Source organism: Perna viridis, chromosome 9, assembly GCF_037379345.1.
Source record: "Perna viridis isolate PV_CMFRI_1.1 ecotype Kerala chromosome 9, ASM3737934v1, whole genome shotgun sequence".
NCBI classification, from domain to species: domain Eukaryota; kingdom Metazoa; phylum Mollusca; class Bivalvia; order Mytilida; family Mytilidae; genus Perna; species Perna viridis.
Genome location: NC_142453.1, coordinates 34,016,676 through 34,042,385, shown reverse-complemented (window position 1 = coordinate 34,042,385; position 25,710 = coordinate 34,016,676). Strand labels below are relative to the sequence as shown.

At 31.8% G+C, this 25,710-nt stretch overlaps 1 protein-coding gene and 1 non-coding gene across 2 annotated transcripts; one reads left to right on the top strand and one right to left on the bottom strand.

Moving 5' to 3' along the window:
- Window positions 1–867: 867 nt before the first annotated feature.
- On the top strand, window positions 868–22,214 carry LOC148607926 (SH2B adapter protein 2-like). Its single transcript, XM_088544261.1, has 7 exons — window positions 868–1,711; window positions 6,549–6,650; window positions 11,298–11,434; window positions 13,256–13,293; window positions 15,417–15,548; window positions 17,074–17,282; window positions 18,641–22,214. The coding sequence occupies exons 1-7, from the start codon at window positions 1,004–1,006 to the stop codon at window positions 19,040–19,042; spliced, it is 1,728 nt and encodes a 575-aa protein (XP_088400387.1). The 5' UTR covers window positions 868–1,003; the 3' UTR covers window positions 19,043–22,214.
- On the bottom strand, window positions 17,705–17,825 carry LOC148607927 (U6atac minor spliceosomal RNA). Its single transcript, XR_015915706.1, has one exon. It is a non-coding gene; the product is annotated as a U6atac minor spliceosomal RNA (small nuclear RNA).
- Window positions 22,215–25,710: the final 3,496 nt, after the last annotated feature.

The window sequence follows — 25,710 nt, the reverse complement described above, 5'->3', positions numbered from 1 at the left end:
AACGACTTAATCAAATTATTTATTTATATACTTTTACACTAGGAATAATGTTTGGATCAGAGTAATTTGTAAGTATTATTTTTCCCCAACAATCCCCATTTTCAAAGAGTAATTAAGGGAAACAAGGTTATAGCGGTAATCAAAAGAATGTATTCCAGGGACAAAGACCAGACACGGAAAACAGACATACACAAATTGTTTATTTAAATTTGTCAAAATATATTTTAAAATTCCAGGGACTATATATTACTAAATTATGTTGTCAGTAAATATTCCGAAGACTTCCCCAAAATAGTTTGAGCGATCGTCCCCTAAGACACGTTTTCGGTTTACTTCATACATTTTTGAAACTTCAGGTACGAGAACACAATTAATTCCCCTTGGTTTAATATAGTTCCAACTTTGGTAGTAGGTACCTTCCACATTTTTTTTCATATTTTTACTGGAAACTTATTTGCTGAAGTTTTGCCTCTAATTGGTAGAAAACAGGTTAAAATTACATGGGATTTTTTTTCATTAATCAATTCTGACTAAAAGTTGTGATTTGGTTTAGTGTAAGAAGGTTAAAATTTAGGACTTTTAACTCAGTTCATTTGTCATGTTTACCCCATCTCCGAATTATATGTATTAATTTCAGAAAATGATGGTAAAATTTTCTACAATTTATATATAAAATCCTGTTTGTACATATCTTTAGGCCAGAGAAGTTTTATTCAGTTTGCACCGGTGGAATTTTTTTAATCTGCTCAAATGTGTATATTGAAATGCACTTGAAAATTAATTGCGGTCTCGTGCCTTCAGAGGAATTTTTATTTCTAATTTCCCCTAAGATGCCCCACTATCGTGCGCACTTCGTATGCGCATAATATGTGTGTTTGTCTTCCGGTATATGTGACTGAAGTGCAATCCGTACAAAAGTAAGGTATGGAAAGTGAAACCAAATAGAAACTTGTACGATTTTAGCATTTCCATTAATAACACAAGCCATGCAGAACAAATGTAAATGGCATCGATGAACGGGGATTTGTCTAGTGCAACAGAAAGTGCTTCGTGGGAAGAATTCTGTAACAGTCGAGCAGAAACAGCATCAGAGAATTTCGTAAAAGACTTCCTGGATTTTCAACGAGTGAATACTGGATGTCGGGTAAACGATCCGATTCAGTATGCAAGAAAGTTTGTTGACTATTTCTTGAAATACTTTGACGAGAAGGTAAAACGGAGTTCATATTATCAAGATACAAATAGAACAATTCCCAATCCTGGGCTCCAGCCACACAGGCTCTCTCCTCAAATAAGTTTGCATGATGACTATTCCGATGACACTCAAGTTCCACAAAGTAACATATCAAGAAATGGAGATACCTCTAAATCAGTCAAAAGTCCTCATCGCAAGAAAGGAGGATTACTACGGAAATTTTCACTCAGGGGGGTAAGAAAGAAAGGAAAACATCAAGTAGAAGACGCTAATAATGAACAACTGCCTCAGGACAATAAAAAACATAAACAAGTAAATCCACAACATAAGCACGAGAAATTGCAAAAGCAATCCAAATCACTTGAAACCCATGTACAAGAAAACTGTGTTAAGGAAGGAATAGTTAATGTTTTGACTGGTGAGGATGCAAAAGGCAAGTCAAGATGGGAGAAAACAAGACTGATGCTTGTAACTAAGGAAGGAGGCAGCTCACTTGAATTTTATTCTCCACCAAAGGTAATGTGTGATATTTATGTAAACTGGTAAATGAGATGATGGTAAACTTAACTGGTTTATCTACGTGTAAATAGAGGGCTTCCTATACATTTGTACAAATTACTCATACACATGTAGATTAAGAAAATGATAAATATCCAATAATCAGTTATAAGATGTGCACTGTACTTTGTAAGTACATTAAATATTCACATGTAATGATGTATCATCATAATTCTTATCATTCTTGAAAACATGATTCCATGCAAATTTTCTCTGAAGACCAACACCCCTCAGACCTATCTGATTGCCCCTGTGTACCTCTTCATGATTTCAAAGTACATGTACACAGATGAAATTTAGAATGTCACCCAAGCCATCTGTTCATGTACACATGAAATAATCATTGCAATTACTTCCTCCAGTTCCTAGTGCCATGCATACATGTACAATGTATGTGTATACATTTGTACATGTATATACTACATCTAGGTGTTTAAAAACAATTTGACAAGTCTGTGGTGTATCTAGCACATTATATGAGTAAGTGCCCTTCTCATGTGTCAGCTAGAACACTTTGCCTCATAATGCTGTACATGGTACAGAACATGTCAAACACCTTAGGGAACAAAATTTAGTCCTTGAATGGATGAAAGCTTGCCATTTTATGGCACATTGTTACAATTGAATTATATTGTTCAAGCACTTACATGTGTACATGTACATTGTACAATTAGAAAGTATTGAGTTACAATGTACTCATATACATGTATACAGTACAAAAATGAATTTACATATACTTGTACAAGGACAGTATAATCTGTAATTTATAAGGAGAATGTAGAGTTTTCCTGGTTGAAGGGCATGAAAGTTGAAATGCACTGATTTAAGATCTATACCAGAAGTGGGAATCAATTTAATGATCACTTTTGGTGATGAATTGTTCATGAATTAAAATTTTAAAGTTTCAATTTGATTTAAATGTAATGAACATTGTATGTATACTATATACATGTACATGAACATTTTATGTACAGATATGCATATTGTAAAGTTAAGTAGATTCTGCTTTTTGTCTAAAAATTATGTCTTCCATAGAAAGATGAAATTTTATACATCCATTTGCACATATAATATGCAGAGTTTTCCCTAATTTTTGCTGGAACTGGCCAAAAGCTGGCATGAACAGGTCAAAACCTAATAAAGTTGCATACAGTTGTAAAGATAAAACTTGGTTTGAACATACCAAAAGTTTGCTTGAACCATGCAATACAGCCTCCAGTGGCTTCTTAGGGAAAACCCTGAATATATGTTACTAACAGGAATATGTATATTGTACATGTATTAATTATATATTAGTTTCATATTTGTATAAACACTTATACAGTGTACCTGTAGATTTGCTTACATGAATAAGCATGTAAATACCACCTGTCAAAAGGGATGTTAGACCTTAATGGTCGTGTATTAGTCATAACCTGTTTACCTGCAGCCTACCTGGATTTTCTTCCTTTGATGTGTTTCTTTTATCATTAGGGAGAGTCATATTCAGAGATCAAAGTAATTTTGTAAAATAATAACAGCAAATATATATCTTCAATTTTCTCTAGTCTTGTAATGAAATTATCCAATTTTGCAAAGTTGATTTTTTCTGAAAATTTCAAACATGTTTATTGTTTAGCAGTGAATTATCAAATGTTCCCAGTGAAAAAAGTGAAATAAATTCTGCTAAATCACTTGTAAAATACATGTAAATTCTGTAATTTCACTTCTGCACTTCCTGTTGTCAAAATGTCAAAACATTTTCTGTCACAGCTTTATTTATTCATTGAATATGACTAATGATTTGAAATCACTAAATTAAAAATTTTTTTGAAAAAAGTCTGTTGCAATAAATTTTTGAAAAAAAATCTACATTGTAGGATAAGCGGATCGAACTTGGGAATGACCTAAATATAATCTCTGGTGCCAAGATTTTTGGGTTTTTGATCCTTCGGGATCAAAATACTGTACCTTATGTCACCAGCCCATCACTGTAAATTCCCTACTATTTCTGAACATTACACAAAAATATAGTCCAAATGTAATTTCTATTATATCATTCAATACCTCTATTATAACCAGTAAATATGTTTCATAAGGAAAAAGACAGTTAATTTAAAATGCAAATGTATGATTGGGGTATATAGTTTTCACCTGGTCTATCTGTTCATCTGTCCAAACTAGTTTCCATATTGAGATCTGCATAAGTGCCAGGATTTTATCAGGGTAGAAAACTCGCTCAAATTCTAGCCAGTCCTGAATACAATTTTTCAGTATATTACTATGTGGCCATATAAATTTTTGCTAAAATTAGTTGTCCTGCAAAAATAGCCTGTCATAAGCTGGGGGGCAGGCTACTATTACTAACTCTGAAATTTATGTGTGGACAAAAATTGTAGAAATGGTGGCCGTTGAACTTCGGGTTTTTTTTCCAACAAGACTTGGTCTCATGCATTGTCTGCTACTCCTCTTGTAAGACTTGCAGGATTGTCATGAAACTTAATGGGGTGTTAAATAATCATACTGGGATTAGTATATTGTCTGGAATTTATGTTTGGTAAAAAATTATAGAAATGACGGCTATTGGAACTGAGGCATTTTTCATTGAAACTTGGTCTGATGCATTGTCAACAACAGGATTATTATGAAACTCAAAGGAGTGTTAGATTACCATATGGTGATAGTGTCAGGAATTAATCTGTCATATCTGTTATTGTGTTGTCAACAAAAAAAAAATAAACTGATTGCTGTTTGAAGTTCAGTGTTTTAGAAATTGCAGAAAATTGTGTGTTAAAAGTGCTTAGTCTATCTACCATAAAAATTGTGTCCAATATGAATCATATGTCCATATTTATCCCCAAATGTACAGGGTTGAACAGGCTGCAGGGTGTATTTGCCCTGTTAGGGGGAATGTCTTATTTCAACATGTTTATTGAATATTGTTTAATCATACATTGTGCATGTACATGTACAACCTCCTGTAGTTCATGTACAAATGTAGTTATTTTATTATTTTTCTACAGATAATATGACTACATTTGTACATTTTAAGAAAGAATGCATAGTTGCACTGTTTAAATATGCCATTGATTTCCAAAATCCTATGACCTATCTATATGTACATAGTGTACATGTACAATGTATATGTTATAGACCAATGTCTATGCAATTGTGACAAATACTTACTTTTACATGTACATTTAAGTTCATCAGAAGTAAAGAGTAAATAAACGAAAACTTTGTGGGTATATGAACTGTATACATATGTATGTACATGTACCTTTTTGCAAAATGACCAGACAGGAAATACATGTATGCTAAAAATATAACAAAAAATTTTCTATGAAATAAAACTACTGGTAATAATTTGATACAGATTACATACAAAATGTACATATACATTTTTACAAAAAAACGAAATTCTAGCAAAGCAAAAATTGGCTGTATTGAATTTTTGTAATTCTGAAAATACATGTACAAATATACATGTACATGTATTGGCAATAATTTAAGATTAAACTGAAAATGAATACATAATTTCAACATCTTTATTAAATGTTCCATATTGACTATTTTGTTTCGTAAATGCAGTTTAATTGATGTTCAAAATTAATTAAATCAGATGTACTTTGGCAGGAACTTCAATTTAAAATGTATTAATGCATGCACATGTACACACTTGTGCAAATTACGATGATACAAGTATATTTGTTCTCATTTAAATTGATAGTTTCAAGCATGAAGAAATTTTTCAGGTTTCCCCGTAATGAGCCTCAAATTCCACCTATAGTATTTATGAATGGAAAGATATGCCTGAGGGAATACACTAATGTCCCTGTTTGTTTACAGTCAAGGTCAAATTATCTGTTTTCTTTTCCTTGTCAAACAATACAGCTGGAAATAAAATATATACCTAATTTTTACCTATACAAATATACAAACTTGTTAAAAGTAACAGTTGCATACAAGGCTAGGTTTCAAGGGGAGTACTGATTATAGAATATTCAAAGAACATGTATGGAATGTGTCGATGTACATGTAATTAGTATTATACAAGGAAGAAATGTACTCAATAAACAGGTTTTTTTTTTTTTGGTTAAATTCCTAAAAGAATACATCAAACTTTTTGATAGGCTGCTGCATGACACCACAGGCCACTGTGTAAGGAAATAAATATTGATATACATTGTTTTGGTATTCTCAGTTACATGTACATGTATGCATAAGTGGAGTGTACTGTAAATATATTCATTTTCAAGGTTGCTTATTTTTTAGGAGTTCTTTAAATGAACTTTTGAAAACTACACTGATCGTACTAATCTACTTGTTTTCAGGCTTATTTTCCCATCCAATAGTAGCTGAAATTAATACATGTACATATACAGTACAAAAATGTATATTGTATAAGGCCGAAACAATAATATGTCTTGTTTCCTGCTACCCTTTTTTTGTGCCTACCCTCCACATTTTATAGCCATTTTGGCTCAAATCTAGATTGTTTCCCATTCACTCAATGTAAAAAAATATTTTCTACTTACATGTACCTACCCCATTTTTTTTTCTTGCTGGGAGCAGGTAACAAGACTATTATTTTTTTGCCTAATACAAATTTGTGTACATGTAGAACATAGAAGTGTCAAGCTAGAGGTCCCCCAGATTGGTACATGTGAAGTTGTACATGTATATTAATTGCCAAGCTAGTTTAAAGTTTTGAAATATGTTTGTACTTGTACAAATTGTTCCATGTTCTTTAAGTTTTTGTTCAGGTCAATTCTTGTACAAATACACCTATGTGTAAATCATCTTTCTATTTCAGTCATTAAAACCCAAAGCAGGACTATTCTGTTTCCTCATAACAGAAGCTAGAGTCACAACATCATTAGAAATGCCTGACCATGAGTATACATTTGTATTAAAGGTTAGTATCAAAGCTCCAGAATTCTAATTATCAGTTTACAGAATTCTACATGTTGCTACATGTATACTTAATGTTTAATGTACCGGTACATTATATATATATTTACAATGTACAATTGCTTCTTGGAAAGACATGACATGAAAGGTTGGCCTACTGTGTTGGACTATCTATACATGTACTTTGTCTAGTTTTTTGGAGCCATGTCTAAAGTATTGATTCTTGAGTGCTTGACTTGCATGTACGTGTTGTAATGTAAAAAATGCACAGTGGTCCATGGTTTTCAAATTTCACTCAACCAATTGTCAGTTTAACTTTAAAAAAAACCAACTTTATCTGTAAAACATGACTAGCACTTGCAGCATAGTGCATTCTAAAAATTGTGAAATGAAGTATTGTTTCAAGATTTTGCAAAGGTTGCTCAACACAGCTTGAAAAATCCCTTGAACAAACTCTGTAAGGTCTTGATATGATGAGATTTGTGTTATTGGAAATAGGATAATGACATGTTTTTGTCATAACTAATAAAGGTGTTGTTTATAAATGGTCAATCTTATACGCCTCAGTGAATCAGAGTTATTCAGATTATTTATGACTTCTTTAAAGTTTGTGTGGGGTTTATCACTTTTAAATGGAATTAATAATCAAGTTATTTAATGTGGTGTGAACATAATGTAAGACTATACAAAATATGAAACACAATAGTTTTCCTTTTATGTATGACCTCCCTTTAATGTTAATGTCGACAGAATGAATTTCTTAGTGAAAATTACAAAACTTGGTCATGCTGTATCTTATTGGTACATATATATTGCAATAAAATCATATGTCAATAAAAATTTAATGGTCGTTTTTACCATATTAATATATGGATGATTCAGATCTCAGGTTTTTAAGAATGGGAAATACATTTGTACAGTCACCGTCCTCTGCTGATGAGGGACATGGTAAATCCTTGTTGTTTAAAGTGTGTGTTTTCTCATGTGCAGTTCTGTCTAATAGCTGTGTTTCTCATAAAATTTCATTTAACTTTAACTCTTACCATGCTGATTTGTTTGATAAAAAATGTCAAGATTTTAATATTTTGCAAACTTATGCAAATTAGTTGTATCATGGTGCTGATGCTGATTGTTTTCTATAAGCTTAAGGCAGGTAATCACAGAGTAGGATGAGGTGTTAGTGGGAGGGTTGGTAGGCATGTGCAGGAAAATGAAACTGTTGCCTGAAAATTGTCATTTTTGGCGATTTTTTGTCATTTTTCACCAGATGTGGGCTCACCAGGGGCAAGACAGTGTCCAAAGTGCAGTTTTTCCAAAGCTTGTTCCCTCTGATGGTCATTTACATGTAAGCCAAAACTTGTTCATTACAGTCGTAATTGGAAAGTCAGGAGTACTCAGAGGAGTCTTTCATAAGAAAATTTTTTGCAATTTTTGGCTTCAGATTGGCCCTAAACCAGAAGTGGTTAGTATATGGAGTTGACATCATGGGAGTAGTGAGAGACATCATTATTCTATAGAAACCAGGTGAACTAAAGAACTATGGATCAATTCTGCTGTTGTCAGAGGCCGAAAATTGAGCCCTCCCCCTAAAAAATCACAACTTTTTGTGGACACCTTAGCTCATTATCTCTTGTTCAGCTGTCAAGTCCCTGTTTTTGATATAACTCTGTATACAAGCAAGATATCCTCAAATTAAACCACATTCCCTCTGCTTCTTTAAAGAAATCACTTTAATGATGGAAAGTAAAAATTCTTAGTTGCTGGAATTTGTTAAGAATGCTGTGAGTGAAGTCAATACACAAATATTTTCTGCCTAGAAGGAGAGAGTATTCTCATATGAGTGTTACAGTACATTTCTTTCTTTCAAGTTTTAAATATTGCCACTTGCCTGAGATTTGCTTTTATTGTGGTTATGGAAGATCAAAAGAGAACATTTTAAAAAAAACTGAATAATTTTTTTTTAATCTTGCTTATGATCTGTGTAAGTCCGCTCCACAAGAAACAAGTCAACTTGTGTCAGACTAAGCACAATGCTATGTGTTCATGTTTAATAAAAAAACAGCAATACAAGCAGACTGTGTTAAACAGTGCAGTGTTTTACACTTGACTTGACTTCACCTGTTCATATTGTTTTTGACAATAACTATCTGTCCTTAACAGCTGTCATTTACTTTGTTGAGTTAAGTTTATGTGTCCATAATCTGTGTCAGTATTTAAGGTGTAAGGTACAGTACAGCTATAGTTATAGATTTTGTCAAGCCCACTCTTCTGAAAACTCACTTTCCAGCTTGCCAAAGGCAAGATATAATAAGAAAAGTTACCAAGTGGTAACTACGGTACAGTTGTAAAATTTCAATGACCCTTAGAAACCTGTCTGCCAAGTGCCGCCCTGATACTTGACAGATAGTACTTAAACCATGCAGGCTATAGTAAAATTTTATTTTGGCAAGTGGAAATTGAACGTTACTTGTCAATTCTACAAGAAGAATTAACATAATCAAAAAAAGAGATACACACATTGCTACATCTATGCAGAATTTTCATTTATAATGGACATTCATATTTTCAAAATTTCTATTTGTACTCATGTGAATGAGGGTCCAGTGGTCTGCAACAAATTTTAGCTGTACATACAGGTGTACACATTCAGTATGAAATTTATTTCAACAAGGAAAGTTTGTGATTAAAGGAATGCTTTCTCAACATTTAGGAGTGTCATTATTGCAAGACATTTGCTTACAATTTGGAAGATTAAAAATAAAAAAAAAAAAAAAAAAAAAAAAAAAAAACTGCCAAAATTATATTTATTTTATGGTGTGAGTCTCCATAAAAGGGCTTCAGGGTTGACATTACTAGTATCTCATCATTTGACTTAAACTCCCACTATTTGATGTAGAAAATGTGAATTCCAATGGAGGTGTAGTGTACATGTACATATATGTGACGATTACATGTAGTTAGATCATGTCATATCAATAAACCACTTGTAATTTACAAATATCCTGGTTTGAAACTCATCATTTAAGTGATTTGATTTCCTTGGATCACGTTTAAACATTTTCTTATGTTTTTGTTAATGTCAGTAAGGTTCACAAAGGGCACCTGTTGGTGTCTTTGAAACAAATTCCATCATACTACCAACTCATGGTCTCCTAGCAGAGATTTTTTGTGACAGTTATATTTAAATGGAAAAAGAGAATATGTATGTAATGTATGACTGAATCTCTTAAAATGACTGATTTAAGAGTGTGAAGTTACTGGAGACAAAGAAACCCAGATAAAGTGAAACAAATTCCTTCATGTCATTTATCCTTGGTCTCCTTGTTAAAGTCAGTTAAATGTACAAATTGAGGAAATATTTGCCATTTATAATTATAAGGACCATTTTAACAATGTAAAAAAGAACTTTATTTTAAAGACTACAAATAAGTGGTATCCCTACCCATAATTTTTGCATTATGTTGCATCTAAGCAGACCTCTGAAACTACATAAAATGTAGTTGTTCACACAGGATGTTTACAGATAGAAATTATCTGAACTTGTTTATCTTTGGTGTACAATGACATTGGTAGCATGCATGTTAGTTATTTATATAAATTTACATGTACATGAAGCATGAACCTATAATGGATCTACAATAATGGTCCAAGGGATGGTGTCTTTAGTTTAAACATGTGAAAAAAGGAACAATAACCATTTCTCTAATTTCATGTCAATTTTCAATGTGAGAAGAAGGACTTTCCCTTCTAGAGCTTTTTTTTTTGTTCTGGGCAGATAATTGGTCTGAGTTCCATCAACATGCCATCAAAACAAGGTGTTTTGCTTTATGATATAAAACGTTTTTATGGCCAAGATAAGGTACACATGACCATTGAATTATTGTTAACTTACATGTACATGTACGGTATGATAAATTTTTCATTTGTTGTCAATGAAAAATATAACATATTGTTATTATTTACATTTATATGGTCATAAACATAAAAAATATAAATCTTTTGAGAAACAGAATCTGAATGTGATACTGCAGTTTTAGACTTGCTACAAGTCTCTCTGTATTATATATTTTATTTGAATAAATATCATTACTATCAAATATTCATTCACTGTCAAGTTCTGTACAGCAGCTGGATAGTGAATGAGTATTTCTGTACAGCAGCTGGATAGTGAATGAGTATTTCTGTACAGCAGCTGGATAGTGAATGAATATTTCTGTACAGCAGTTGGACAGTGAATGAGTATTTTTGTACAGCAGTTGGATAGTGAATGAATATTTCTGTACAGTATCGTTCTTTTAATTTGAATTATTTATCTACGTGTAGCTTATGTTTAGAAATGCAGTTTAACATTGGACACAGAGTAAGATTCAAACATCTATAACCGACAAACCAATAACTGTTTGAATATTGGGTATAAATTAAAAATGAAAAGGTCAAGAAAACAAATCACTTATACCATATATCAGCTTAAATAGATAACTGTAATAGTACAATGTGTTAAACATACAACATATGATCAACTTAGACCTACATTGTAATATGAAAAGACTAGTTTCAAGGACTATTCACGTAATTTGTGGACTCCCCTTTACTTGAACTGAAATACAAGTGGAAGGTTATGATGTGTTTTGAATATTTTGTCTAATTTTAGGGTCAGGGCACAAGTGAGTTTGTCATTGAGGCTCATGATATGGCAGAAGTGAGGTCATGGTTAGAAGCTTTGAGCACTGTCATCAACACAGCTTCACCAGCAGACTCGGAACCTGATGTTGAACCTACTCCCTCAATGTATGTTTACTTGATCTGCTGTCTTAAGGAAAAAATTCTGGCACACTAATTTTAGGACTCTCTGCTATCTGAAATTAATTTTGCATAAATGAACCAAGGATACTATACTATGATATATGAAAGACAAGTCTTATAAACTTTGTGTAAAAAATTAGCACTGTTTTTTTTTTTGTTGTTTTGTTTTGTTTTTGTTTTTTTTTACAAACACAATTTGTTTAATTTGATAGCTGATCGTATGTTTGTATTGAAAATAATTGGCTATAAGGAAATATGTTGAAAAAATGTCTTGAATGCATTAGATATTATAAAGAATATTTCTCTTTTTAACTGGTTAAATGTACAAAATAACCTGACCAGTAAATACTGGTACTTCATACATGTACAATTGCACAAATCAGGTTATTTTGTAAACTGGTTCAAATTGAATTAGAAATGTTCCTCTATGATTTTACCTTTTATTTGAAATGCATTTCAAACAAACAAAATTTAATTATATCATTCATCACTTTGACAAAAATATGTACACAAAACATATTCTTTCAAAGATGTACTAATGAATGCTCATCACTTTAATGAAAGGAAGACTTGATAAAAAAGATTTATTTCGAAGTAAATACAAAAATAAGTTGCAAACAAAACAAAGTGAAAATAATGTTGACAGGATGAGACAGTCGTAGATCATAGTATAATTAAAAGACGTGTCATCTTGGAAAACAACATTGGAAAGGGACTTTAATCACATTTAGGAGGTAGGAAACACATGTGCTGAAGGTACTTAGACATGATATCAGTAAAAAAATATGAAAGTGTAAACATGACAAAATCCAAACACATGTGCTGAAGGTACTAAGACGTGATATCAGCAAAAAAATATCAAATGTAAACATGACAAAATCCAAACACTTGGTCTGAACATGAAAACAGGATATAAAGATGATTTACATATACAAAGTTGCAGACTGAATAAAATATAATACAAAAGTACATATAAGAACTAAAGATAAGGAAAACAAGACATAACACAAAAATCTAAAACACATGACCATTTCTAGAATTTTTGTATGTACATGTAATTTTGGAAAACATCAAATCAATATTCCCATCTGAATTTTAAGTATCCATTTAAAGTTTGATGAGGTTAGATTATCTAGTAATTCTAATTAATCATGATAATTTTCTGTCCATGGCTGAGTATACAGAATTGTTTTGCTTCATATTTCGAATAATTTTTTTGCCCATGATGGGAGGATATAATCCTGTAGTGAGCTTTGCTCACAGTTCTTGTATGTTTTTTTTTTTATTGGCAGCGCAATATGGAACCTGTCGTCTGCTTCACACTTATTATTTTGATAATGTACAGAATATCAGTAATTGATCTGATAGTGTTTATGGTGAACAAAGAGATAAAAAAAATGCTTTATTATTGATGTGACATTTATAGCAGCATAAAGGTTAAAAGATGTATAAACAAAACTGTAAACAAAGGGGTTCCCAGAGAGTTATATATGTTTATTGTATGTGAAAAGCATAAACACTTCAGTGCATGATCAATTTAATACATTCAATTCTTAGGAAATGAAGTCAGCATTTTGCAGTATTGTAAATGTATATCTTATATGTCATGTATTTTAAAGCCTTCAAAACTTAATTTGTAGTTTTAATGTTATTCTTCTTGCTTTTGGAAGTTAGGTTCAGTAACTCTGTTATAGCTATTTCTTAATTAAATTTTAATGACTATATGCATTTTGTTGACGTTAAAAATTTTTTTCTGGTAGGAGGTTGTGTATTAGTATTGTTGTAATTTCTCCATTTTTATTTTAGGAGACCTCGACTGGCTACAGCTCCCAGTGGAAGAACAGGTAAGCAGTCTCTAAGTAAGAAATATTTTTTTTGCCTTAGTTTGCCTAGCTGACTGGTTCAAATTACAAAATGTGCCTTCTTCTAAACCCCAAATGGGCAAAAAAGTTTGTTATGTTCACTGCAATATCAAATTCCTCTGTTTTGACTTGTCCAATGGGGAGGTTACTCTGGAAACCTACTGGTGGTTGTCCCCATCATTTGTAAATTTCTAGGGCAAGTGGTTTATTTATTATTTCTAACACTGCTTTATGAAAATTTTACGATGTTTGTTGTTTTTTTGTTGTTTTTTTTTTTTAAAGAGGAAACTTCAGTTACGGGTATATAAAATTTTATTTATTTAAATCATATAAATATTAGACAAACATAAGTTTATCAATATTAGAACAGCAGTAGGAATTATTATAAAGTATTACAGTTGAAGTTTATATGATATGCATGTAAATGAAGTTTTATGATGACTTGATGATGTCATTAAGAGAACAACATTTTAATGGGCCTTGTACATTAAAGGAAAAGACCATGTTATTGTGTAAGTCATATATATCGAAACTTATTTCTTAAATGTTCATGGAAATTCAATTTAAAAAAGATAATTTCCTTTTCTAACCAATTAATTGCTATTTATAATAAGGGAATTGGAATTTCTCATGGTTTTGGGTGCCACCATGATCGTTTTGAGCTTTGACATCACAAAGTCGATATGAAAAATGAAAGTGAATAGGTAATTGATTACAATGCCTGAAGAAAGTGCAAATTTGGGAGTTCCCCTATAATTTCAACTCAAAATATACAGGAGAAGAGATTGTGGCACAATGTGTAAGCAAATGTCAGACAACACTGACGAACTGCGGGACTTACTGCTAGAAAGCTAGTATACTATGTCTGAGGAAAATCCAATGAGTGTTCATTTTGCTGGTCAAATAACTTTTTGCAGAATATATCTCTTTTATCATTTGTGCAGTCATAAGCTTGACAAGACAGCATGATTTGGTGATCCGAAAACAGGATTGTAGAAATATTTACAGAATAATCTTTGTTTTCACATTATATGTGCAGTTCTTGTATCAGTACCAAGCTGACTCAGTGACGTCACAAGCTAATCCGAAGCTTAGTAAAAATTAATCAAGTATGCTTATAATCTTCCTACAGAGTTCTGCAAGATCACTAGCCACATATATTTCAAAGATTTCAAATTTTGTATAGCCTTGCGCATTTTGCATTAAAGGTTACTTATTTCTTATACATGGGTATGATTTAGCATCAGAGCCTAACTTAATGCAAAGGTGCTCTTTCCCTTTAACTCAAAAACAAAATAAAATATGTATATATAGGAAATTCGTAAAATATTCTTCGATTTTCTTCTCATTGTATACCATGTGTAGACTGCATGATAACAATTATCTTCCTCGTTTCAGTTGATGATTTAGTAAACAATGAACTATTTAACTTTAGATAAAACCAGGTTCAGATAGTGTTTTATTTTCTAAAACATTATATTTTTTTAAAGAAAAAATTGATACAATTGCCTTAACTAAGTATAGATAATTATTTTTTCTTCTTTAATAATTAAAAAAAAAACATTCAAGAAATTAGACATACTTCAACAGAAAATTTTATGGGTTCTGAAATTATACTGTATATAGTTGCTTTTTTAGCCAAACATGATATGAAAATGGTGAAAGCTTTATTGTTAGAAATGCACAACACATTTTAAAACAATTATTCAGGGGAGATAACTACTAGAGTGTTGCCTACACAACCGGGGGAAATAAATCAGAAGTGAATTCCACAATTGATCAGATTTGTTGATAATCTTATATATTATATGATATACACATTTGTATGAATAAACTAATTTCCCAACATTTACTTTCTTGCAAAGAGCTTGATACCCACTAAAGCACATGTTGCACATTAAAACAATTTTTGACTACCAGTATGAAAGAGTTTTAATGCATTCATATTGTGGGATTTTGTTTTTCATCGTATAGCATTGCACTCATAGTTCATGTGATGTTATGGAAAATTTTAATATAATATACAATTTATTTTGAAGCTGGTACATGTATTTTTTTCATCTTTATTAAATGATCAAAATTGAGATCTGAAATTTAATTTACAGAGTCACCCAGTCCTGGAGTAATACAGTCCAGCACATCACAGCGCAGTCTTTCCAGTAACCCTCCAGATATCCCTCCCCGACCAAGCCCAAGGATTGAACACCATGGCATAACCACATCATTAAGGCATTTAGGTAAGTACATGTAGATCCTTTTGCGTAAGTGTCCTCTTGAAGTCCTTCTTCAATTACTAAGGTCCTTGCCGGATAAAAAGTGGTCTTCCTAAAATCTTTCTCCTAGAGGTCCTCCAGAAATCTTTCTCATAGTGGTCCTGGAATCCTTCTAGTGCAATCTAATTTAAATTAGACCTATCATTTGTTCCATTCAGTAGGTCTGATTTTTATTAGGTTGCTCCTAGTAGTCCCTCTGAAATCTCTCCTTATGGTTCTCCTTAAATCCTTCTTTTTACCAAACATTAAGACATTTTAGTACATTTATATCATATGCTTAAAAAAGGGGTCTTGAAATCTTTCTATTCCCTTAGATTTCACCATATTATTAAAGCATTTAGATAGGAACATTTTGTTCTTCTCAATGATATCATTAATATATCATCTGTATATTTTGGGCTTACAGTGATATTGTTTATATTTTCTGTGTGGACCTGCTGATATGCTAGTAAAAGAGCAATGAGAAAAACATATCAATTGGGGTATTAACATTTGGAAATAGTGCATATCAATTTGACTTTTACAGAACAGGCTGACATATAAAGGATATAAAAAAAAAAAAAAAAACAGAATTGGAATGTTAGGAAAATCAAAAAAATATTTAAAAAGAACAGACTGACTGACTAAAAATAAATCAAGGGCCATCTTAGGTCTGACTAATTTGTTACATTTATTAATTAATGTTTAATGATCAAGTTACTGTCTTATTAGGTTTTATAATCAAGTATTACTTAAATTATTGAGAAAGATTTGACGATTTGCATGAGGCCTGTCTCAGTCATGGTTAGATGTGTCTAACTTAAGGCAGTGTCACAAAATTTCATTTGGTCCGACATAGATTTTAACATTTTCTTGTTGAACGTGTAGAGAAAAAAATGTGCCATTCGGTCAGACCATAGAAAATGTTTTGCCAAGCCTGCTGTGTGTTCAAAGGTTGAGGTATATTGATGGGTGAAACTGGCCCCTTATTGTCATGAAAGTTGATGTTTGAGTTGCAGCAAACTTTTATTCACTGAAGAAAAGTGTGAAACCTAAAGTTTAATTGCCTATATTTATAACTTATCTGTACTGCACATTAAAGTCATAATCGCTGGTCAAAATAGCCAGTTTTCTTCAATTTTACAAATCCAGGAAGTAAATGACCCATTCCTCATGAAATATAAGTGTTTGTGCCCAATGTAGACCTGAGTGATATCTTGATACTCTGAAATTTTTTTTCTATTTTTTTATCTGAATTCCTGAAGATCCAAAAAATTCTAATATGATAATGTTGTACTACATTAAGTGCTTAATGAAAATGCTAATTGGTAACATTCTATAACCATGTTTAGAATTTCAGTCTAGTAGGGGGCCAAAAATGCCCCTATGTGTACAGTGTCCTTTATGTGTGTTCTGGGTTGATTGCTAATATGTTAATGTATTATTTATTGCATTCATTTTATTAAATTTTTATCTTAAACCTTTAGACTAGAACCATTTATAATTTTAGACCCACATCATCGAGATTCATCAGGAGATATTCAGATTGAACAGATGTTGAGGGAATATCCATGGTTCCATGAAAACTTAACAAGGTCTGAAGCTGCCCAGTTAGTCCTTCAGCAGGGTCCAGCAGGACATGGAGTTTTCCTTGTTAGGCCCAGTGAAACCAGGAAAGGCGAAAGTGTTCTTACATTTAATTTTCAAGGAAAAGCTAAGGTATAAATTAAATGTGTCACACATTATGAGGCTACTAACATGAAGTATTTAGAAACACCAGTGTGTGTTAACATTATAATTGTGCTTATTCTAAAATATAAAAGAAATTGCACGAGTTTTGTTCTGCTTGAAATAGTATTTTCACTTGCAAAATTATTTTTATTCTCATCCAAGACTGCCATATTTTTCAATTTACCACAGATTTTGAGGTTCCTTATAATTAAGCTTAAAAACCAGCTAAAAATATGGTACTTTTGACCTAATGTTTTTGATATGAATTTCTATTACATGTAAAATGAAGCATGCCTAAGGGCAGGGAAGAAATCAAGTTAATAACATGCATAGAAGTAGGATGGTTAAATATCTGCAGAAAACAATTTGTGAATGGTGTATCTTGGCCAATGTCCAGTAATAATGTGTTGAAAAAATAAGTGCTTGTCTCCTAAGTAGGGAGGCAAGTGCCTTATATGTGTTGTATTGACCCAGGGGTCAGTTCCGTCCTTATCTAGGGGAGTGCTAACCTTCTCTCCTTTCTAACAACACACTGAAGAAGGAGGGTTGAGCAATATATATTACTGGTCATTTGAACGATGTTTATTTGTTGGTAATGAAATTTTGAAATTTTTGCAACTCCTATTTTTTGGTAAGTTTGACTTCAGCAATTTTGTTATTTTATTACAAGATTTTATTATTATTGAAGGATCATATTACAAAAAATCAATTAAGTCTTTCAAAAATTCTAAAATTTGCTTAAATTGATTTTTTCATCAAGGGGAGGTAAGTAATGCTAACTACTAAAATACTATTTTAGCATTTATGAACAAAAGTGGAGTGTTTTAAGATTAAGAATCCAGTGGATCTATCTGGTGGATTTTAAAAACTGCATTTCTTGTTTTTTTTATAATTAAATTACTTTATTATGATAATTCTGATATAAGGTCAAACAAAAAACCAATATATACCCCTGGACAATGAGTCATTTTTTTTTTTTTTTTTAGAATAGTTCATGTTTGGTGTAGTGTTGTATATATTTAAACAAAGGTTGACCTTTATGTTCATATTGTATACCTCGCTAAAGCTCGATGGATATGACGCCTTATCTCCATGAATAATGTCTTAATTTATAGATAAATCAGAAACAGTATATTCAGTTTTAAACATAATGAGAAGTCTTAAGTTGAATCTAGATAAAATGAACCAGTTTTAAAGAAATTTGTCATGAGCCTATAAATTGTATGTTACCATGAATAATCTGCCTGTTAGGAAACTTATTATGTAATGAGTTGGGTGACTGATTTCTTAAGACTTTTATTTATATTGTTTAGAATTTCATAGGGTCTAAAATGTTATATTTTCAGCATCTAAGAATGACATTAAACAATGATGGCCAATGTCGTGTTCAGCATTTGTGGTTCCAGTCTATTTTTGACATGTTAGAACATTTTCGGACTCATCCCATTCCATTGGAATCCGGAGGAACTTCCGATGTTACTCTTACAGACTATGTTGTGGCCATAGAGAGACCTGTTACGCCAAATCTGCCACGTGGATCACCAAGAACACGTGTGGCTCCACATCATGGTTCTAATCCTAATATAGGTCATAATAGCCCACTAGGGGCTATGGGTGGCAGTCAGGAAAATCGTGATATAGTTGTTGTTCATGGATCTGTTAGGTCTCGGACAGAGTCAATAGAAAATGTGATGAGAGAGCAAGGGCAACATGGACGTGCAATTGAAAATCAGTACTCGTTTGTGTAGTTTTTACTAAGGTATTATACTTGAAAATTTAATATACTTTTATTGAATTTAGATTTTTATTTTCTTTCTCACTTTTCAAATGTTTCTCTGAAGTTAAATTTGTGTTGGCAACCTGCATGTAACATCTTTGAAATTTTAGCAAATGTTGTCTTTGGAACAATTTTTGTTATGTTCACATTGAACATGTTGAAATGTTACTTCATTTTGAAATCATTGAATTTTTTCCATCTTTGTGAAACCAACCATCAGAATAGTGTGTGTCATGCCCAACAACAATATTTTTTTGTTATTTTGTAATAGAAGTTGTATTTATTTAAGAGTCATTTGTTTTAAAAATCATATCACGAAGAACATTTATTCAAGATATTTAGCCCATTTATTTGTGGTATTTTGACAAGATTAGGCATTTTTAAATTTCAATATTTGGTCTTCGCATAGCAAGTTTAAATGTTTGTTTTTCTTTATTTTATTTATTCCTGACATATAATTTGATCTACATTACTTTAATTTTGACTCTCACTGTGCAGTAAAATTAGTCGTAAATAATTCCTGCATTAGATAGTAAACTGAACACATGTCTAGACATGATTTCTTTCACTCTGCAACAGAATTCTAATTTTTTATAAGATAACTGAAAAACATTTTGGCCATATATTGGTATCATCTTGTCACTGTTTGGGATGTCGTTGTCATCATCGTCAGCGTTGTTGGTGTCAGACATTAATATTGTGTCCACACTTGTGAACAGTTTGACATACTGCGGTTGTATCATGCTTTGCTCTGCAAAGCTCCTTATTATATCAGGATTTTACCATTCTAAATTGTTTTTTTTTTTTTTACCATATGCTCACTTGTGATTTGACAATTTCAACTTTTTTGTTGGATTGGTAAAATCATGTCTAAATATCCAAAGTGAATAAAACTTTATTCCAAATATGGTTTGGTTTAGATGGGTATCTCTGAATGAAAGCTTGCTTGAAGTAGAGCTTTAAACCACAATGCCCTTTAGTGACAATGTATCATATTGTCATAGTTGAAGTAAAATGAACTTCATTCCTTTTTTTCTTTAAATCCATTTTAATTTTGTTATCCTTGCAAAAATTCAATGCAAAAATTGAATCTGTAAAATTGTACCCTGTGTATTCTTCTGGATTTTCTCTTAACATTCTTATTTTCATGTTTTTTTTTAAATTTCTTTATATGGTCAGTGGTAATATTCTATACTTTCAAAAAAAATTGAAATTGGGAATCGGTAACATAAATTGGTACTGAAGTGAATGTTCTGTGTTGTAAAATTAAAAATTATAATTCAGATATTGTTTAAAATGGCAAAAATCGAATCTTGCTATTGAATTTGCAACTTCATGTTATGTATTATTTTTTATTTTCTCCAGGTATTACAAAAATAAAATTAACATTGAAATGCTTAATAAAAAAGATTGGAAGATTGCCACAATAAATGCATTTTTACTCCTGAATTTACATTGTATTTCTTGGTCAGTGTTACAATAGACCCTTTCATGCTAATTTTCTGAGCATGCTCAATTGATTTTTTTGTAAGTTAAATGGGATGCCTTGCAGTAAAAACTAACAGTTTCCAACCAAATCTTTATTGGAAAAAGTTGTACATTTAAGTACCAACTGAGCTCAGAAAATCAGCTTGGAAGGATCTATTAATGTTAAATCATTCCTTGGGTTGTATTTGATTGATTGATAGGTACTTTATGGGCTAAGTTATAAAATAGGTCTAGTGAGAGTGTATATTAGTGTGAATGGTTCCTGCTTTATCTCAAGTTTTTTTTAGGGCTGTTCCATTAAACATATACTGGTTTAAGACACTTTTCCCAGGTGACTCACCTATAGAAGTAATTTTAGATAATGTATTTCCTTCCATTTTTACTGACAACTGATATGAATTAAAAAAGGTGCCATCCCCATCTTATATGTTATAATAGAACAGCCACATGAACATGTTTTAGAGAAAAAATGATCATAAAATATGTATGTAGATTTTGGAGTCCAAATTGTAAACTTTAAAATGTCAAATTTTGTATAGATGTTTGATGCCATTGAAATACAAGATGCACAACTTAATGATGGTGAAAAATGGCTGTCATTAAGAAATTTATTGAAATTTTAACTGCCAGTACTTTAGGCTACTTAAATTTATTCTTAAAATTCAACTGGTATTAGTCATAAGGATAGCACCACAAAATATTTTTTATTTACTGACACTTTACTAGGGACTTTTGATTTTCCTAATGTAGACCAATGATCCCTGTAACTTGGAAAGATTCAGGACCTCTAGATTTGAAAGTGAATTTGGACTCCTGCAGAAGTGTGTGAAGTTCCATGTTAAGAAATTATAAAAGTCACTGGAATTAAGGCGAACAAGTTTCATTTCCTTAGAATTTTTTTAAGGATTTGTTTTTGATTGTTTGTATTTTTGTTTGTTTGTTGTTTTATTTTATTTTTTGTTTGACTTGATTTTCAGGTGTTAGAGGGGAAGAGAGGAGATGGGGGTTTAGTAATTTTTCACCAGAAACTGACTTTGAAGTTTATACTAAGTAAACTTTAAACCAGCAGATTCTTTTTTTACAGGGGTACTACTTGGTATGCATGGTGATTTAGAAGGTCATTGTATTAAAGATTTTATATGAAGTAGTTTAAGCTTAAACACATTACAATTGTTTCAGCTTTGTAAACATTGTAAAGTAACAGTTGTTAAATTATAATGTACTAGTTTTTTGTAGTATATTTCTTTATATGGACATAGAATTCAGAAGCTTTGTTACAATATAACTTAGGGACAAATTACAACTTTGAAGAGAACTATTTGCCATTTTTCAATAAAAGGAGATGCCTTTAACCTAAGATAAGGTACCAAATATGATTCAGTATTCCTTTCACTTACCATTTTCACAATTTTAGAGAGGCTGGTTTCTGTGTACAAGGTGCTTGAATGTCAATTGTAACTAGAAGTTTTTTTTAGGTATATGAGTATATGTTATTTCCTTTTTTGTCATTTTGGATGTATATTTATAATTTTCATGTTATAGATTTTTACCATTTGTACAAAGCATTTTAATTATATGTTAATGTCAAAAGTTCATCCTTTATTGGTAATATATACATGTTATTGTAATAAAAATGTGATGCTTTGTTCTCTCAATTATTTTTTTTTTGTTTGCAGTGCAGGATTACTGGCAATTCCTCTCTCCAGACAGTTATAGTAAATTTGTAATTTTCCATATTTACACTTTTGAGTTATGGGACATTATTAAAATGGGTTGAATTCCCTTTTTAGCGGAGTTAACACGAAATGATCGGTTAGCTTTGAACATTACCCAGTTTCCGATTCAGGCACAGAGGCTCGTTACAAGACTATATAGGTCATATACATTAGCACGCCCGATATTTGTGAATATTCATTGCCAGCTGCTTTGTCTGGTTGCTAAACTGGTTCCCTGGTCAATATCATAAGTGATCCAAACATATTTTTTTTAAACACATCGTATACATGTCTGTTTTTTTTTGTTTGTTTTTGTTTTGTTTTTTGTTTTTTGCTTGTATTAGAACGGGGATTTACATTAAAAGACGAAATGATCGGTTAGTATTGAATTTATGTAATATTACCGATTTTCCGATTCAAACACAGGGGTTGTTACAATTGATTTTATAAAGGTCATATATTATCAGGACACGGATATCTATATATATAGCCATTGCCAGTTGTTTAATCTTGTTCCAGATGATTTAAAACATTTGGGTCATAATGGTTATGAAAGAGTACGCAATAACATCAAGGGAACCAAGATTTTAGAGCATATCGCATTTGTATCACTTCGGATGGTTGAAGTAAGCAAAAATCATGATCAGTGACAGTGAATATTTGACGATTAGCGACTTTGAAGACATCAGTCTTTGATTCAAAACTCTTCTCTTCTGACACTACTTGACCAATTGGAACAAAACTTGGTATGAATGTTCCTTGGTGTATCCTGCGTAGAACTGATTTAGGGATTTTTGATCCTTCAAAAAACATGGCCGCCGTTGCTGAAAATAGAACATAAGGGTCAGACAATACTTTTTTGCATACATCTCCACACCCATTAGGTTTAGCCAAATTCTGACTGGGTAAAAAGTGTTAAGCATAATGATATCTATCTATGGCCAAATTGTCATTTTAATCTGTTAAGCCATATTGGAGTTATTGCTCTTTTCGACGTCTTTTTTTTTTTTTTTTTGGCTATTTTTATTGCTATTTCTTTCAAAAATCTTCTCTGACACTAGTAGATTAATTGGTATGAATGTTCCTTGGGGTATTCTGCGTAGAACTGATGTGGGTATTTTCAATCAGTTGTTACTAAAAGTGAACATAAGGGTCAGGCAGTAGTTTTTCGCATATATCTCCAAAACCGTTAGGTTTAGTCGAATTCTTTCGGTTGCTGAAATCATCCTTATTATTCTTCTGGGATCAAAGTTGACAGGCGACTCCTTGTAAAAATTATTGCCCTCGAAACATGAAAAATGGCCTTTTTTTACAGATTTCAGCCAATATCTTGAAAACTATTATAGATAAAAAGAAACTTTCAATTGCTAATATGATACTTATGATAAGTCCTACCAAAAGCTTCACAAGTCAAAATTGTTGGACAATTCCTTGTAAAATTCATTGCCCTTGAAAGACAAACTTTAACCAGGTGAGCGATTCAGGTTCCTGGGAGTCTCTTGTTTTGGAAAAAGATCCAAGAGTGATTTCAGCGATTTCTATGTTGTTTAAAGGAATGGATGGCAACCCCCTTTCGATTTTAACGAATTTCTGATTTTACATTGAAGTATTGGACTCAATAATAAAGAAGGTGTGATTGCCATTGATCAATGCATATATTTAGGGGTGAAATGTAATAGAGCAGTGCTCTTGATCAGCATCAGTCAATTAAAAATATATAAAAGATGAGATAGTAGAACATAGGTATTTCATGGGGTAATGGTACAGAACCTAATTAATTACTTTTTTATGATATTATACCACCCATCATCCATCAACCTATCTGAGCCCAGTCCCATAGTGAATTTCTTCAAATCCTTCTTTAACTCAAATTTTTACAAACCAAATCAGTTAAAACTGAAGATTTGAGGAAAACCTTTATTTGTTTAATATTTTCCTCATACGTATACATTTTTAACTTTTATTGAGAAACCTTTCATTGAAATGAATATAATTCTTGATATAAATAACAAGAGTTACGGTTCTTATGTTGCAGTTTTAACTATAGTCCCTCTGTAAGATTTAGCAGCAGTGTAAAACCTCATAGTCAAGAGCTCTATGCATGATATGCGTTTATAGTGTTCAGAGAATAACGATATATATGTTTCTAATGACTGCAACACTAAAAATTAGATTTTAGGAATTATTTCTAACGTTATTTTAATATTATACCAGTAAAAATCAATGGATCATACGAAAGAGTAATCAAAGGAACCAAAAGAATGTAATCCGGGGACAAAGACCAGACGTGGAAAACAGACATACACAACAAAGAACACAAAGTAACTAAAATCATACATACAAAGTAACAAAAGCAAATGAGCAACTCGGACTCCACTTAAAACTGGGAGCATGGACCAGGTGCACCGGTAGGGTAAGCGTCCTCTGCATTTATAGAAACACCAGCCGAGTTGCTCATAAAAAGTCAAGTCTGGGGTAAACAAACGAGGAAAGGAAAACTATGCCCCGTTGAATAAATCAGTTTTCATGGTGCAGATGGATACACCACATGAAACTATGTGTTATACTAATTCCAATGGAATTTACAAATAAATTTCATGCAGTATCACAATTTATTGCTGACGACTGTTTGTTAACGCTATATGACCCTTGTTCCTGAAAAAAGGGACTAACAATAGGTTCATATAAAGTCACATTAAGTCCGTTATTGATATATAAAACAAAGACCTTTCAAGACTTGCCAATCTGATTATAAAGTGCGATCTAACTTTTCCGCTAGAATCTTGGTTCCCTATCTTGATTACTCTTTAACTGAAATTTGACTTTGCACAGTTATTTAGTACAAAAATACAGGTTGTGTTCAATTTTCTGCATAATCTGAAACATAGTTTTCGACCATTTTAGTTAGGTAAATTTTCCATTTCCCTCTTTTTTCACATTTATGTAGCGGTATGTCACTGATTTGTTGTTCCTTATATGATTTTTGCTATACAGTAATACGGGTGACTGTCATACTACGTTAAGCTTCAGGGCCGGATCCGGATACTTTTGAAAACGAAAGGTGCCAGACGAGGTTCCTCAGAAAAAGGGGTGCTAGAACATTATTTGCATTTTTTTTGTAAAATTTACACATGAATATGACAAATTTTCCAATAAAATGGGGGTGCCAAACCCCTGCACCTCTCTGAATCCACCACTTAACCTCGTCCGAGATAAAAAAAAAAAAGAAAAGAAAAAAAGAATATACGGGTATAATACATGTATCTATGGAAAAAATTAGAATAAATTTCATGATCATGAATATTTACAAGTATTAACCAACTGGTCTGATTCCGAGTACTCGTGTATATCTCCGTTATTTTCCTCGTTTGTCAACGAGTTTTAAATAACAGTAGTAATTTATTTAGTATGTTCGTGAAAGGTCAAAATAGAGAAG